Genomic DNA, 17,856 nt, shown 5'->3' with positions numbered 1-17,856 from the left:
TCAAGTGATCCGCCCGCCTCGGCCTCCCAAAGTGCTGGGATTACAGGCGTGAGCCATCGCGCCCGGCCCCAATTTCTTTAAAAAAAAAAAAAAAAAAGGCCAGGTGCCATGCCTCAGGCCTGTAATCCCAGCACTTCGGGAGGCCGAGGCGGGCAGATCACCTGAGGTCCGGAGTTCGAGACCAGCCTGAGCAACATGGAGAAACCTCTTCTCTACTAAAAATACAAAATTAGCTGGACATGGTGTCATGTGCCTGTAATCCCAGACACTCAGGAGGCTGAGGCAGGAGAATCACTTGAACCCGGGAGGCAGAGGTTTCGATGAACTGAGATGGTGCCATTGCACTCCAGCCTGGACAACAAGAGTGAAAGTCCGTCTCAAAAAAAAGAAAAATCTGTAGCTTAAAATTTTATGTTTGAAAATATATAGTAGCCACTGTCAGTGGAGGCCATCTGCAGTTTCAGCTACTAGGGAGGCTGAGTCGTGAGGCTTGAGGCCAGGAGTTCAAGTTCAGCCTGTCAGCCTGGGCAACAGAGCAAGACCCCTATGTTGTTGTTGTTGTTTGTTTGTTTGTTTGTTTGTTTGTTTGTTTTGTTTTGTTTTGAGACAGAGTTTCACTCTTGTTGCCCATATTGGAGTGCAATGGCACGATCTCGGCTGACCGCAACCTCCGCCTCCCAGGTTCAAGCAATTCTCCTGACAGCCTTCTGAATAGCTGGGATTACAGGCATGTGCCACCATGCCCGGCTAATTTTGTATTTTTAGTAGAGATGGGGTTTCTCCATGTTGGTCAGGCTGGTCTTGAACTCCCGACCTCAAGTGATCCGCCTGCCTTGGCCTCCCAAAGTGCTGGGATTACAGGCGTGAGCCACCACGCCCGGCCGACCCCTATGCTTTTAAACACACACACACACACACACACACACACACACGTGGTATGTACAGTACATGCAATGGAATACTATTTCTCCTTAAAAAGAAATGAAATTCTAATTGCTACAACATCATGAATGAACGTAGTTCATGGATGAACCATGCTAAGTGAAAGAAGCATAAGGACAAATACTGTATGGTTCCACTTATATGAGGGACCTAGGATAGTCAAATTCATGGTTGGAAAGTACAGCAGTGGTTATCAGGGGCTGCTGTGGGTGTTAGGAGGATGGCGAGGAATTGTTTAACAGATACAGAGGTTCAATTTGAGATGACGAAGAAGTTCTGGAAATAGATAGTACAGATGGTTTCACAACAATGTGAATCTACCTAATTTTATTTAATAGTTAAAACAGACCGGCCGGGCGAGGAGGCTAAGGCCTGTAATCCCAGCACACTGGGAGGCCAAGTTGGGAGGATCACGAGGTCAGGAGATCAAGACCAGCCTGGCCAACATAGTGAAACCGCATCTCTACTAAAAATACAAAAATTAGCTGGGTGTGCTGGCGGGCACCTGTAATCCCAGCTACTTGGGAGGCTGAGGCAGGAGAATAGCTTGAACCTGGGAGTCAGAGGTTGCAGTGAGCCGAGATTGCGCCACGGTACTCCAGCCTAGGCGACACAGCGAGACTGCAGCTCAAAAAAAAAAAAAAAAAGAACCAGGCACGTTGGCTTACGCCTATAATCTCAGCACTTTGGGAGACCAAGGAAGCCAGATTACTTGAGGCCAGGAGTTCAAGACCAGCCACGCCAACATGGTGAAACCCCGTCTCTACTAAAAATACAAAAATTAGCCAGGTGTCATAGCGCGCGCCTGTAATCCCAGCTACTCAGGAAGCTGAGGCAGGAGAATCACTTGAACCCAGGAGGCGAAGGTTGCAGTGAGCGAAGATCACGCCACTGCACTCCAGCCTGGGCGACAGAGCAAACTCCGTCTCAAAAATAAATAAATAAATAAATGAAAATACAGTGGAAAAAGTAAATTTTATGTTACATATACATTAAAATGTCTGTGCACCCTGGTAGCAATAAGCATAACCTAGCACCCGGATCTTGGTTTCTGATATCATTCTCCAATGAAAGTAACCAGTGCTCCTTGGAGAAATAGCTGACTCTAGAACTGGGACAAAAAAATACACAAGAAGGCTGGGTGCAGTGGCTCACACCTGTAATTCCAGCACTTTGGGAGGCTGAGGCGGGTGGATCACTTGAACTCAGGAGTTTAAGACCAGTCTGGGCAACATGGTGAAACCCCGTCTCTACAAAAAGTATAAAATTAGCCAGGCCTGATGGTGCACACCTGTACTCCCAGCATCTCAGGAGGCTGAGGTGGGAGGATCGCTTGAGCCCAGGAGCTTGAGGCTGCAGTGAACTGAGATGGTGCTATCGCACTCCAGCTGGAACGAGACCCTGTCTCAAAAAAATAAAAAATAAAAAATTCGCCCAGTCATGGTGGCTCACGCCTGTAATCCCAGCACTTTGGGAGGCCGAGGCAGGCAGATCGCTTGAGGTCAGGAGTCCAAGACAAGCCTAGGCAATATGGCAAAACCGGGTATCTAATAAAAATACAAAAATCAGCCAGGTGTGATGGCACACGCCTGTGGTCCCAGCTACTTGGGACCCTGAGGTGCAAGGATCACTAGAACCCAGGAGGCTGAGGTTGTGATGAGCAGAGATTGCCCCACTGCACTCCAGCCTGGACGACAGAGCAAGACTGTGTTTCAAAACATAAATAAATAGGCCAGGTGCGGTGGCTCACACCTGTAATCCCACGCTTTGGGAGGCCGAGGTGGGCGCGGATCACCTGAGGTCAGGAGTTTGAGACCAGCCTGGCCAACATGGCAAAACCCCGTCTCTACTAAAAATACGAAAATTAGCCGGGCGTGGTGGCGGGCGCCTATAATCCCAGCTACTCAGGAGGCTGAGGCAGGAGAATCACTTGAACCCGGAAGGCGGAGGTTGCAGTGAGCCGAGATCGCGCCATTGCACTCCAGCCTGGATAACAAGAGCGAAGCTCCATCTCAAAATAAATAAATAAATATCCACCAGTCCCTACTGATATAAATAAGTGATTGAATAAATAAAGTGGGGAGAAGAGGCAAATCTTCCACGCAAAATTGCAAATAACTTATGGAGATAACTCCTCTCCCCAGAAAGTAGAGCATGCCTAGGCAACATAGTGAGAACTCATTTCTACAGAAAAACAAAACAAAAAAAAGAATTAGACCAGGCATGGTGGCTCACGCCAAAGCAGGAGGATCACTTGAGTGCAGGCATTCAAGACCAGCCTGGGAAACTTAGCAAAATCCCGTGTCTACAAAAAACTTAAAGTTTTAAATAAATAAATACAAGCTTAGTTTCTCAGTTGTACCAGCCTCATTTCTAGCACTTAATAGCCTCATGTGGCTAGTGGCTACCATATAAATATATATGTGTACATATATATGTGTGTGTGTGTGTGTGTATATATATATATATATATATATATATATATATATTGGAGACAGAGTCTCACTCTCTCATCCAGGCTGGAGTACAATGACGCGATCTTGGCTCACTACAGCCTCCGCCTCCCACGTTCAAGCAATTCTCCTGCCTCAGCCTCTCACACCCAGCTAATTTTTATATTTTTAGCAGAGACCGGGTTTCACCATGTTGGCCAGGCTGGTCTCAAACTCCTGACCTCAGGTGATCCACCCACCTCAGCCTCCCAAAGTGCTGGAATTACAGGCATGAGCCACTGTGCCCAGCTATCCTTTTTTTTTTTTTTTTTTTTTTTTTTGAGACAAGGTCTTGCTCTGTTATCCAGGCTGGGGTGCAGTGGCACAATCATGGCTCACTGCAGCCTCAACCTCCCAGACTCAAGTGACCCTCTTGCCTCAGTCTCCCGAGTAGCTGGGACTATAGGCTCATGCCACCACACCCAATTAATTTTTTTTAGTAGAGAGAAGGTCTCACTATGTTGCCCAGCTGGTCCTCCAACTCTTGAGCTCAAGCCATCCTCCTACCTAGGTTCCCATAGTGCTGGATTACAGGCATAAGCGGCCTTTTTTTTTTTTTTTTTTTTTTTTGAGACACGGTCTTGCTCAGTCACCCAAGCTGGAGTACAGCAGCATAGTGGCCGGATCTTAGCTCACTGTGACCTCTAACTCAACTATAGGCATGTGCCACCATACCTAGCTAATATTTGTATTTTTCTCTTTTTTGAGACAGAGTCGCATTCTGTCGCCCAGGCTGGAGTGCAGTGGTGCAATCTCGGCTCACTACAAGCTCCGCCTCCCGGGTTCACGCCATTCTCCTGCCTCAGCCTCCCGAGTAGCTGGGATTACAGGCGCCCATCATCATGCCTAGCTAATTTTTTGTATTTTTAGTAGAGACGGGGTTTCCTCGTGTTAGCCAGGATGGTCTCAATCTCCTGACCTCATGATCTGCCTGCCTTGGCCTCCCAAAGTGCTGGGATTACAGGCATGAGCCACCGCGCCCAGCCTAATATTTATCATTTTTGTAGAGATTGCATCTCACTATGTTGCCTAAGCTGGTCTTGAACTCCTGGCCTCAAGCAATTCTCTCTTCACGGCATTGCAAAATGATGTATTATAATAATCACAGGCCTGAGACACTGCAGGCCCTTGTACTGGACTGTGCAGGTACAGAACATTTCATCACTGTAGTGTCCTGTCAGATAGCATGGTGTAGGACAGTGCTGTTCCATGGAAATCAAGTGTGAGCTTGGGCACACACTTACAGTGGCTCACACCTGTAATCCCAGCATTTTGGGAAGCCGAGGCGGGCGGACCACCTGAGGTCCGGAGTTCGAGACCAGCCTGACCAACATGGAGGAACCCCGTCTCTACTAAAAATACAAAATTAGCCGTGAGTGGTGGCACATGCCCGTAATCCCAGCTACTCAGGAGGCCGAGGCAGGAGAATTGCTTGAACCCGGGAGGCAGAGGTTGTGGTGAGTGGAGATTGTGCCATTGCACTCCAGCCTAGGCAACAAGAGCGAAACTCCATCTCAAAAAAAAAAGGAAAAGAAATCAAGGGTGAGCCACATGTGGCATTGTATTTTCTAGTAGCCACATTGAAAAGGTAGAAAGAAACACAAGAAACTAATTTCAACAAGTATTTTATTTATCCCAAAATATCCAAAGCATTGTTTCAACATGGCAATCAGTAGAGACATTATTAGTGAGATCGTTTATTTTCTCTTTTTGGTGCTGTCTTAGAAATCCAGCAATGCAATTTGGGAGGCTGAGGTGGGATGATCACTTGAGTCCGGGAGTTCAAGACCAGCCTGGGCAACATGGTGAAACTCCATCTCTATAAAAAATACAAAAAAATTAGCCAGGCGTGGTTGCATGTGCCAGTAGTCCCAGCTACTCGGGAAAGTGACGCAAGAGAATCACCTGAGCCCGGGAGGTCGAGATTGCAGTGAGCTGAGATTGTATCACTACATCCCAGCCTTGGTGTCTCAAAACAACAACAAAAAAGAAATAGAAGATTTTTTTTTTTTTGAGACAGACTGTCATGCTGTCATCCAGTCTGGAGTGCAGTGGCACGATCTCAGCTCACTGCAACTTCCGCCTCCCGGGTTCAAGCGATTCTCCGGCCTCAGCCTCCCAACTAGCTGGGATTACAGGCACACATCACCACACCTGGCTAATTTTTGTATTTTTATTAGAGACAGGGTTTTGCCATGTTGGCTGGGCTGGTCTCGAACTCCTGACCGCAGGTAATCTGCCCACCTTGGCTTCCCAAAGTGCTGGGATTACAGGCATGAGCCACCACGCCCAGACGAAAGTCAAGTTTTTGTTTTGTTTTGTTTTGTTTTGTTTGAGAAGGAAACTTGGTCTGTCACCCAGGCCAGAGTGCAGTGGCACGATCTCGGCTCACTGCAACCTTTGCCTCCCGGGTTGAAGCAATTCCGCTGCCACAGCCCCTGAGTAGCTGGGATTATAGGTGCCCGCCACCGCACCCAGCTAATTTTTGTATTTTTAGTAGAGACAGGGTTTCACTATCTTGGCCAGGCTGGTCTCGAACTCCTGACCTCATGATACCCCACCTTGGCCTCCCAAAGTGCTCGGATTGAAGGCATGAGCCACCACACCCAGATGAAATTCAAGATGTATTTTTATACTTACAGCTCATCTCTATTAGGACTCACCACATTTCAAGTGCTTGGCAGTGACATGCTGGTGGCTACTGTAATAGGTCTAGAAGGTTACATCAAACTGTTAACAGTAGTTGCTTGGGGATCATGGTGGTGGTGTGGAGGAAGACCTCTCACTTCTAATTATACTGCTTAGTAACATCTCACACTTTTTACAATAAGCACATATTTGTGTTTTTTCTTTTCTTTCTTTCTTTTTTTTTTTTTTTTTTTTTTTCCCTTGAAACAAAGTCTCCGTCTGTCACCCAAGCTGGAATGCAGTGGTGCCATCGTGGCTCACTATAGCCTCAACCTCCTAGGTTCAAATGACCCTCCCACTTCAGCCTCCCGAGCAGCTGGGACTATAGATACGTGCCACCACATCTGACTAAAATTTACATTTTCTGTAGAGACAGTGTCTCACTATATTGCCCAGGCTGGACTCAAACCCCTGGACTCAAGTGATCCTCCCACCTCCTTTAGTCCTCCTAAAGTGCTGGGATTACAGGCATGAGGCATGGACCGCAATCTATTTCTTGTGTTAGTTGGGTCCTCCAGTAAGCAGAGAGTCAGGCCCAGTTAGTAATGCAAGGGTCAGGGCTACATAGGGCTAGGGTTAGTGGAGGCTTATGACCTGTGAGTCACAAAGAGAGGCGAAGCAGGATTGGGCAGGGAAAGCCCTGGACTCTGATGCTGGCTGACATCTGAGAATGGAAACAGGGGAGAAAGCAGTCAGGAAACAAGGGCCTCAGACTACAGCACAGGCTTGACCAACCCAAGGGGTTACTCCAGAGTAAAGATCGCCAATAAAGTTGTCCCTTGTTGGGCAGAAATGGCCTGGTCCTGGTATCCCTGCTGGGCTTAGTCATGGACAGAGGGCTGCCTGTGAAAATGGTGTCCCCAGCAGGATGGAAGGCGGTGCAGCTGGAGGAGGCAACTGCACTCCTTGCACTCACCCACAAGCTCTTTTTTTAAATTTTTAAAAAATATTTATTTATTTATTTATTATTTTATTTTTTGATTTGGAGTCTTGTTCTGTCACCCAGGCTGGAGTGCAATGGCGTGATCTCAGCTTACTGCAACCTCCACCTCCCAGGTTCAAGTGATTCTCCTGCTTCAGCCTCCCGAGTAGCTGGGACTACAGGTGTCCACCACCACGCCTAGCTAATTATTTTGTATTTTTAGTAGAGACGGGGTTTCGCCATGTTTCCCAGGCTGGTCTCGAACTCCTGACCTCAGGTGATCCCCCTGCCTTGGCCTACCAAAGTGCTCAGATTACAGGCATGAGCTACCACGCCCAGCCATATTTTTTTATTTTTAACTATGGTAAGAAAAACACATAACATGAAATTTGTAATCTTAATCATTTCTCAGTGTACAGTTCAGTAGTGTTAAGTATATTTACATTATTGTGCAACCAATCTCCAGAACTCTTTCATCTTGCAAAAGTGAAACTCTCTCCCCGTTAAGCTCCTTTTTCCCCCACCCTAGCCCCTGGCACCCAACATTCTACCTTCTGTCTGTATGACAAATACGACATGATTCCACGTATGACTTCCTATATGTGTATAACTTCCTATACGCAGAATCATGTAGTATTTGTCTTTTTGTGACTGGCTTCTTTTACTCAAAATAATGTCTTCAAGGTTTATCCACGTTGTAGCATGTGTCAGCATTTCCTTCCTTTTTTTTTTTTTTTTTTTTTTTTTTTTTTGAGACAGAGTCTCGCTCTGTCGCCAAGGCTGGAGTGCAGTGGCACGATCTCAGCTCACTGCAAGCTCCGCCTCCCGGGTTCACGCCATTCTCCTGCCTCAGCCTCTGGAGTAGCTGGGACTACAGGCACCCGCCACCACGCCTGGCTAATTTTTTGTATTTTTACTAGAGACGGGGTTTCACTGTGTTAGCCAGGATGATCTCAATCGCCTGACATTGTGATCCGCCCACCTCGGCCTCCCAAAGTGCTGGGATTACGGGCATGAGCCACTGCGCCCGGCCCATTCCCTTCCTTTTTAAGCTGAATTATATCCATTGTATAGACAGACCACATTCTCCATTCATCCATTGATAAACACTTGGGTTGCTTCCACCTCTTGGCTATTGTGAATAGTGCTGTTATGAACATGGGTGCCCAAATATCTCTTTAAGATCCTGTTTTCAGTTCTTCTGGGTACACACCCAGAACGGGAATTGCTGGATCACATGGAATTCTACATTTACGTATTATTTATTTAGAGATGGAGTCTTGCTCCGTCATCTGGGCTGAAGTGCAATTGTGCCATCTTGGCTCACTGCAACCTCTGCCTCCTGGGTTCAAGAGATTCTCCTGCCTCAGCCTCCCGAGTAGCTGGGATTACAGGCACACACCACCACGCCCAGCTAATTTTTGTATTTTCAGGAGAGATGGGGTTTCACCATGTTGGCCAGGATGGTCTTGAACTCCTGGGCTCAAGCAATCCTCCTGCCTTGGCCTACAAAAGTGCTGGGATTACAGGCATGAGCCACCATGTTAGGCCCCTGTTAGCCTCTTGAAAGGTAATCAGATACGTGCATCTCCAGCACTGCTAAGTCTATATAGCTAAACATTTATTATAAAACATTTTACAAACCAAGCAAGAGATCTGGAGGGCACTAGGGAAGGCCGATATTTCTACAGAAGTTTCACACTAATAGAATCTCAAAGGAACATTTAGCATTCACTGCCAGGCCCTGGGCCAAGCTCATTTCATTCCCTTAACTGCTTTGTAAGGAGGGGGTTGTTGCATTCCAGTGGTGGAGCAAGGGCTGACTTGGAGGGGAGAGTGGAGAACTTTAGTTATAATGCCCTCCCACCCATCACTCTGAATAAACAAATCAAAGTTGTTTTTTTTTTTTTACTGTTGTCTTATGCAAACACAGACTCAAAACAGTGCCCGGGGCACCACCCTTCCTGCAGCTAGATTCCTTCCCCTAAACTGCTTGAGATAAAATCATTGACCTAGCATCGCAGGCATTTAAACTAGGCTGGGAAATGTCCAAAATCCTTGTTGTTTCCACGAATGATTTAAGAATAACAAGACCTGAAAATAACATAGCGAACAGGAAGGAAGCCATCCTGAGTGTACCGCTTGGGAAATCAAGAAAGGGCACCACGATATGCAAAAGACCTTAAGACTGATTCTGCTTGGTGCCGGGCGCGGTGTCTCACGTCTGTAATCCCAGCACTTTGGGAGGCCGAGGCGAGCGGATCACCTGAGGTCGGGAGTTTAAGACCAGTCTGGCCAACATGGTGAAATCTCATCTCTACTAAATATACAAAAAAATTAGCCAGGCGTGGTCAGCCTCTTGAACACTCTGCTATCATTCACTGGGTTTCAAACTTGAGCATGCATTAGAATCACCTACAGGGGTTTTTAAAACACAGATGCTGGAGCCCTCCCTCAAAGTTTCTGAATCCGTGGGTCGAGAATTTGCGTCTCTAAAAAGCTTCTAAGTGATGCTTGTGGGGCTGGCCCTGGGACCACACTTTAAAACTTCTGCTATCGGCCGGGCACAGCGGCTCACATCTGTAACCCTAGCACATTGGGAGGCTGAGGCAGGAGCATCACTTGGGGCCAGGAGTGGGAGACCAGCCTGGGCAACATAGGGAGGCACTGCCTCTACAAAAAAAAAAAAAAAAAAATTTTTTTTTTTTTGAGATGGAGTTTCAAAGGCTCTTGTTGCCCAGGATGGAGTGCAATGGCGTGATCTTGGCTTACTGCAACCTCTGCTTCCCAGGTTCAAGAAGTTCTCCTGCCTCAGCCTCCCAAGTAGCTGGGAATACAGGCATGCACCACCACGCCCAGCTGATTTTGTATTTTTAGTAGAGACAGGGTTTCACCATGTTGACCAGACTGGTTTCGAACTCCCGACCTCAGGTGATCCACCCGCCTCGGCCTCCCAAAGTGTTGGGATTACAGGCATGAGCCACCGTGCCCGGCCTACAAAAAATTTTTGAAATATTAGCCAGGCGTGGTGGCAGGCACTTGTAGTCCTAGCTCCTCAGGAGTCTGAGGCAGGAGGAGCTCCTGAACCCTGAGCTCAAGGCTGCAGTGAGCTATGTTCATGTCACTGCACTCCAGCCTGAGTGACCGAGCAAGATCCTGTCTCTGGGGGAAATAAAAAAAGAACCTCTGCTATAACTTGTAATTGTTTTCATAATTTCCCAGTGGAGAGAGAAGGGCCATTGTTACCTAGCAACAGATTGTCCAATTCTATGAGGGATCTAAGAGTTAAGTTTCTTAACACTTTGTAATAGTAGCCGACATCCATTGATGCTTATAGTATCCTAGACACTTTTATGCATTATATTATACAATCCTTATATCAGTCTTGGGAAACAGATATTTTTCTTTTTCCCAGTGTACAGTGAGGAAACGAGGTTTGGAGAGATTAGGAAATTTGATCAAGCTTGTGAATCAGCAAGTATGTAGCAATTGGGAGGTTCAAAGCAAAGACCGCTTAACTCTACAGCCTTGTAGGACATTTCAGCCTTTACACATAGTAGATGCTCAATACATTAATCATTCATGAATGAACAGATTGCTTTTTGTTTGTTTTGTTTTGTTTTGAGACAGAGTCTTAATCTGTTGCCTAGGCTGGAGTGCAGTGGTGCAATCAAGGCTTACTGCAGCCTCGCCCTCCCTGCCTCAAGAGAGCCTCTGGCTTCAGCCTCCCAAGTAGCTAGGTCTACAGGTGTGTTTCACCACGCCTGGCTAATTTTCGGGGTTTTTGTTTGTTTGTTTGTTTGTAGAGATGGGATTTCCCCATGTTGCCTAAGCTGGTCTCAAACTCCTGGACTCAAGTGATCCTCCTGCCTTGGCTTCCTGCAGCACTAGGATTACAGACGTGAGCTACTGTGCCTGGCCCAGAAGGAACTTTTTTTTTTTTGAGACCGTGTCTTGCTCTGTCACCCAGGCTGGAGTGCAATGGCGTGATCTCGGCTCACTGCAACCTCCACCTCCTTGGGTTCAAGCGATTCTCCTGCCTCAGCCTCCTGAGTAGCTGGGATTACAAACGTGTGCCACCACGCCCTGCTAATTTTTGTATTTTTAGTAGAGATGAGGTTTCACGATGTTGGTCAGGCTGGTCTTGAACTCCTGAGCTCATGATCCGCCCGCTTCAGCCTCCCAAAATGCTGGGATTACAGGCATGAGCCACCGCGCTGGGCCCAAAAGGAACTTTTGACATGGACAATTCCAGCAGTGATAAGTGGGGGCAGTGAAAGTTAAAAGAGGCCGGGCACGGTGGCTCACGCCTGTAATCCCAGCACTTTGGGAGGCCGAGGCGGGTGGATCACGAGGTCAGGAGATCGAGACCATCCTAGCTAACACAGTGAAACCCCGTCTCTACTAAAAACACAAAAAAATTAGCCGGGCGTGGTGGCAGGCACCTGTAGTCCCAGCTCTTCAGGAGGCTGAGGCAGGAGAATGGCGTGAACCCGGGAGGCGGAGCTTGCAGTGAGCTGAGATCGCGCGCCATTGCACTCCAGCCTGGGCAACAGAGCGAGACTCCGTCTCAAAAAAAAGAAAGAAAGTTAGAAGAAACTTTTTTTTTTGAGAGAGAGAGAGTCTAGCCATGTCGCCCAGGCTGGAGTGCAATGGTGCGATCTCAGCTCACTGTAACCTCCGCCTCCCAAGTTCAAGCGATTCTCCTGCCCCAGCCTCCTGAGTAGCTGGGATTATAAGCGCACTGGCCACCACACCCAGCTAATTTTTTGTGTCTTTAGTAGAGACGGGGTTTCACCATGTTGGCCCAGCTGGTCTCAAACTCCTGACCTCATGATCCACCCGCCTCGGCCTCCCGACGTGCTGGGATTACAGGCATGAGCCACTGTGCCCAGCTGAAACTCACTTTTAATTCTTCCTGATGGCATTGTTCTAGGAAGGCTAATTCTACTCAACGGAATTGAGCATTATGTACATATAAAATCAACCTGTTTAAAATATACAGTTCAGTGGTTTTTAGTATATTCAGAGTTGTGCAACCATCACCACAATCTAATTTTAGTACATTGTGATCCCCCCCCAAAAGAAACCCCATACACAGAGGTAGTCACTTCCCATTTTTCCCAGTCCTAGAATGAGGCTAGACTGGGGACGAATCTACTCTGTCTCTATGGATTTACCTATTCTGGACATTACATGTAAATAGAATCATACACTGTGTGGCCTTTTGTGTCTGGCTTCTTTCACTCAGCATGATGTTTTCGAGGTTCATCCTTGGTGTAGCGTATGTCAGTGCTTCATTGCTTTCTCCCCAGCACTTTATTGAGACATAATTTACCTAAAGGAAATGCACAGATAAGTGAATGGTTCCACAGCTTTTTGTTATTTATTTGTTTGTTTGTTTGTTTGTTTATTTTTGAGATGGAGTCTCGCTCTGGCCCAGGGTGGAGTGCAGTGGCGCGATCTCGGCTCACTGCAAGCTCCGCCTCCCGGGTTCACGCCATTCTCCTGCCTCAGCCTCCTGAATAGCTGGGACTACAGGCGCCCGCCGCCACGCCCGGCTAATTTTTTGTGTTTTTAGCGGAGACGGGGTTTCACCGTGTTAGCCAGGATGGTCTCGATCTCCTGACCTTGTGATCCGCCCGCCTCGGCCTCCCAAAGTGCTGGGATTACAGGTGTGAGCCACTGCGCCCTGCTATTTGTTTAGAGATAGTCTCGCTTTGTCACCCAGGCTGGAGTGCGGTGGCTCCATCACAGCTCACTGCACCCTCAGCCTCCCGGGCTCAAGCAATTCTCCCACCTCGGCCTCAAATGGATGGAACCACCAGTGCACACCAACACACCCGCCTAATTGTTTAATTATTTATACAGACCAGATCTCACTATGTTGCCCAAGCTGGTCTTGAACTCCTGGGCTGAAACGATCCTCCCACCTCAACTTCCCAAAATGCTGGGATTACAGGCGGGAGCTACCCTGCCCAACCTCAACTTTTTACCTTCGTGTATACTCACGTGACCTCCACCAAGAGCAAGATATAGTACATTTTTCGAGCTTCAGTACAGCTGAACACTGGAGGTTCCTGGAGGGCACTGCCCCAGGGAGGGCGTGGGAGCTCTGCCCCCTCCCCCCATTCTTCACTTTCATCTGTATCCTCTGAAACATCCTTTATCATAAACTGGTGAGCATATGATGCCTCGGAAGTCTCATATTTCAAATCTTCTTTGGATTGTAAATTGCTTGAGCATTCGTGGACTAAATCCTGGGCGAATACACGGAGTTCCTCGAGCAGGCCTACCAATGCAGACTATAGCACTGGTTGGGTCTTTGATTTGTCTGAAAAGTTAGGGCAGTCAGAAGCGCAGCTGGGAAGAGGGAGTTTCATGTTAAGTTTAGAAGCACATGACTGAAAGTCAGAAGACAAACTCACCGAAGCTATGAGAGACACCTGTGAAACCATAGAAGCCATCTGTGGACTCATGTCTAGGTTATTCAAGATAAACTGTTTAATCAAATTCATACCTCTTTATTTTATGTATTTATGTATTTATTTTATTTATTTTATTTTTTTTCGAGACTGAGTCTTGCTCTGTCACCCAGGCTAGAGTGCAGTGGCACGATCTTGGCTCACTGCAACCTCCCCCTTCCAGGTTCAAGTGATTCTTGCACCTCAGCTTCCCAAGTAACTGGGATTACAGGTGCCTAGCACAATGCCCCAATAATTTTTGTATTTTTGGTAAAGACAGAATTTCACCATGTTGGCCAGGCTGGTCTCAAACTCCTGGCCTCAAGCAATCCACCCACCTCGGCCTCCCAAAGTGCTGGGATTACAGGCATGAGCCACTACACCCAGCTTTATTTTACTTATTTATTTATTTAAAATTTTTTTCTTGAGACTGAGTCTTGCTCTGTTGCTCAGACTACAGTGCAGTGGCATGATCACAGGTCACTGCAGCCTGGAACTCTTGGGCTCAAGTGATTCTCCCACCCCAGCTTCCCAAGTAGCTGGGACCACAGGTACGCACCATCACACCAAGCTAATTTTGTTTTTGTTTGTTTGTTTTTGTTTTTTTGTAGAGATGGGATCTCACTTTGTTGCCTAGGCTGGTCTGGAACTCCTGGCCTCAAATAATCATCAGGCGTAAGCCTCCCAGTGTGCTGTGGGATTACAGGCATGAGCTACCAGGCCCCTCAAAATTAACATCTCTTGACCGGGCACAGTGGTTCACGTGCAGCCAATCTCCAGAACTTTCTGATCTTGCAAAACTGAAACTCTATCCCCATTAAACGACAACTCTCCATTCTCCATCACCATGTTGGCCAGGCTGGTCTCGAACTCCTGACCTCAAGTGATCTGCCCACCTCCATCTCCCAAAGTGTTGGGATTACAGGCGTGAGCCACGGCACCTGGCTCCGTTTTTACTTTTTGTAGAGATTGTTCTCACTGTATTGCCCAGACTGTTCTCCAACTCCTGGCCACTGTGATGGCCCTTAGATGCACTTTGAGTTAATTTTTTGTATATGGTGAACTCCATTGGTTGAAAAGACTGTCCTTGCCCCATTGAATGGTCTTGGCTCCCTTATTGAAAATCATTTGCCAATATATGCAACAATTTATTTATGAGCTATTTTATTTTTCATTCTTTGTTATGGCTGAATACTATTCTATTGGATGGACATACCCTCTTTTATGTATGGCAGGCCTAATATTTCATCTCAGTATTTAACCACTAGATGTTGTCACTCTGTGATTTGTGGACTTCTAGGCCCTTGCCCAGGAGCTTCGTTTTGATTATTACAACATTCCTGGCGGGGCACAGTGGCTCATTCCTGTAATCCTAGCACTTTGGGAGGCCAAAGTGGGAGGATTACTTGAGGCCAGGATTTTGAGACCAGCTGGGGCAACAGAACGAGCCCTTGTCTCTTAAAAAAAAAGAAAGAAAGACAGAAAGGCAGGGTGCGGTGGCTCACGCCTGTAATCCCAGCACTTTGGGAGGCCAAGGCAGGCGGATCACGGGGTCAGGAGATCGAGACCATCCTGGCTAACATGGTGAAACCCTGTCTCTACTAAAACATACAAAAAATTAGCCGGGTGTGGTGGTGGGCGCCTGTAGTCCCAGCTACTTCGGAGGCTGAGGCAGGAGAGTGGCATGAACCCGGGAGGCGGAGCTTGCAGTGAGCCGAGATCGCACCACTGCACACCAGCCTGAGCGACAGAGCAAGACTCTGTCTCAAAAAAAAAAAAAAAAAAAAAACAATTAGCCAGGTATGGTGGCAAGCACCTGTAGGCCCAGCTACTCGGGAGGCTGAGGTGGGAGGATCACTTAAGCCCAGGAGTTCAAGGCTGCAGTGAGCTGTGATCATGCCACTGCACTCCAGCCGGGGTGACAGAGCAAAGCCTCATCTCTTAAGAAAAAATAGGCTGGGCTCATGCCTGTAATCCCAGCACTTTGGGAGGGTGAGGCGGGCAGATCACCTGAGGTCAGGAGATGGAGACCATCCTGGCCAACAGGGTGAAACCCTGTCTCTACTAAAAATACAAAACTTAGCTGGGTGTGGTCGTGGGCGCCTATAATCCCAGCTACTTGCAAGGCTGAGGCAGGAGAATCGCTTGAACCCAGGAGGCAGAGGTTGCAATGAGCAGAGATCATGCCACTGCACTCCAGCCTGGGCTACAAGAGCAAAACTCCATCTCAAAAAAAAAAAAAAAGAAGAAGAAGAAGAAAGGCTAAGCATGGTGGCTCATGCCTGTAATCCCAGCACTTTGGGAGGCCGAGGCAGGTGGATCATCCTGAGGTCAGGAGTTGGAGACCAGCCTGGGCAACATGGTAAAATCCCGTCTCTACTAAAAATACAAAAAATTAGCCATGCATGGTGGCGCGCGCCTGTAATCCCAGCTACTCGGGGTGGGGCTGCTGAGGCAGGAGAATCGCTTGAACCTGGAAGGCAGAGGTTGCAGTGCACCGAGATCGTGTCACTGCACTCCAACCTAGGCAACAGAGTGAGGCTTTTTTATTTTATTTATTTTTTTATTATTTATTATTTATTTATTTATTTTTATTATTTTTTTTTTTTTGAGACCGAGTCTTGCTCTGTTGCCCAGGCTGGAGTGCAGTGGCGCGATCTTGGCTCACTGCAAGCTCCGTCCCCCGGGTTCACGCCATTCTCCTGCCTCAGCCTCCCGAGTAGCTGGGACTACAGGCGCCCGCCACTACACCCGGCTAATTTTTTTTGTATTTTTAGTACAGATGGGGTTGCACTGTGTTAGCCAGGATGGTCTCGGTCTCCTGACCTCGTGATCCGCCCATCTCGGCCTGACTTTTTTATTTTATAAAAGTAAAATAGGCCGGGCAGGGTGGCTTACGCCCGTAATCCTAGCACTTTGGGAGGCCCAGGTGGGAGGATTGCCCGAGCTCAGGAGTTCGCGACCAGCCTGGGCAGCACAGTGAAACCCCATCTCTACTAAAATACAAAAAATTAGCCAGGCGGGGTGGCATGCGCCTGTGGTCCCAACTACTCGGGAGGCTGAGGTAGGAGAATTGCTTTAACCTGGGAGGCAGAGGTTGCGGTGAGCCGAGATCATGCCACTGAGCTCCAGCCTGGGCAACAGAGCAAGATTCTGTCTCTAAATAAATAAATAAATAAATAAAATAAAATAAAAAGAAACGGCCCTCTGAAAATAGTGCGTGTTGTTAATTTGCTTTGCTTTTGTTGGTTGGTTTAATCTATGTACATTCTCCTTTGAGATTCTAGTACCTCAGGGTGGAGAAAATGGATACACCTATCACAAGGAAAGCTGCCAATACATTCCTGGGAAAGACAAGCCCCGTTGCTGAGCTTTCTGCCTGAGACTATCACAAACCTCCAATGAAACCTAAAATAACTTGAGATTTGTTGTGCCTTTTTTTTTTGAGACATGATCTTACTCTGTCACCATGGTCCCACTCTGTCACAGGCACCACTCTGTGGTGAGATCTTGGCTCACTGCAGCCTCAACATCCTGGGCTCAAGTGGTCCTCCCACCTCAGCCTCCCGAGTACCTGCCACTACAGGCATGAACCACTGTGTCCAGCTACTTTTGTTTACTTTTTGTAGAGACAGGGTCTCACTATGATGCCCAAGCTAGTCTCAAATTCCTGGGCTCAAGCAATCCTCCTGCGTCAGCCTCCTGAAGTGTTGAGATTAAGGCATGAGCCACAGCGAATGACTGAAGTTTCTACGCCACTCTGCTAATATTCTCAGTAATATGGATTCCGCGTATGTGTCGAATGCTTTGTGATTTTCAGACAGGGGTTTCTCTCTTGTTAATTACCCCTCCTTCTCTCACCCAAGTAGCAAGGTGTCTCCAACACCAGCAATTCCTCCCTAGCGCTGTGGAAGAAAGAATGAAGGGGCCGGGCGCGGTGGCTCACGCCTGTAATCCCAGCACTTTGGGAGGCCGAGGCGGGCGGATCACGAGGTCAGGAGATCGAGACCATCCTGGCTAACATGGTGAAACCCCGTCTCTACTAAAAATACAAAAAAATTAGCCGGGCGTGGTGGCGCGTGCCTGTAGTCCCAGCTACTCGGGAGGCTGAGGCAGGAGAATGGCGTGAACCTGGGAGGCGGAGCTTGCAGCAAGCCGAGATCGCGCCACTGCACTCCAGCCTGGGCGACACAGGGAGACTCCGTCTCAAAAAAAGAAAAAAAAAAGAAAGAAAGAAAGAATGAAGGATTGCAGTCACGTATGTGAGTGCTTGCTAAGTGCTTGAGGTGTCGCACACATGATCTCATAAGCTCATGTTCCTCGCAGCAACCCTGCCACCTGGGTCCCG

General features: G+C 47.7%; 1 protein-coding gene across 3 annotated transcripts in view; it reads right to left on the bottom strand.

Annotated features, from left to right (window-relative positions):
• Nucleotides 1-17,856, bottom strand: part of SNRNP35 (small nuclear ribonucleoprotein U11/U12 subunit 35) — a 53,614-nt gene that overhangs the window by 8,753 nt on the left and 27,005 nt on the right. The window contains exons 1-2 of one of the 3 annotated variants that reach the window (XM_055096325.2): nt 13,041-16,246; nt 12,225-12,382 (exon numbers count right to left, since the gene is read on the bottom strand). The exons of 1 other annotated variant lie outside the window; for it this stretch is intronic. In XM_055096325.2, coding sequence (XP_054952300.1) covers nt 12,225-12,316 — 92 coding nt within the window. In that variant the 5' untranslated portion in view covers nt 12,317-12,382; nt 13,041-16,246. Of the gene's footprint in view, nt 1-12,224; nt 12,383-13,040; nt 16,247-17,856 lie in introns of those variants that run through there. One more of the 3 variants, XM_055096326.2, reaches the window with a different exon arrangement.

Source organism: Pan paniscus, chromosome 10 (genome assembly GCF_029289425.2).
Source record: "Pan paniscus chromosome 10, NHGRI_mPanPan1-v2.0_pri, whole genome shotgun sequence".
Taxonomy (NCBI): domain Eukaryota; kingdom Metazoa; phylum Chordata; class Mammalia; order Primates; family Hominidae; genus Pan; species Pan paniscus.
The sequence above is the reverse complement of the archived record's forward strand: the minus strand, read 5'-3'. Positions and strand labels throughout refer to the sequence as shown.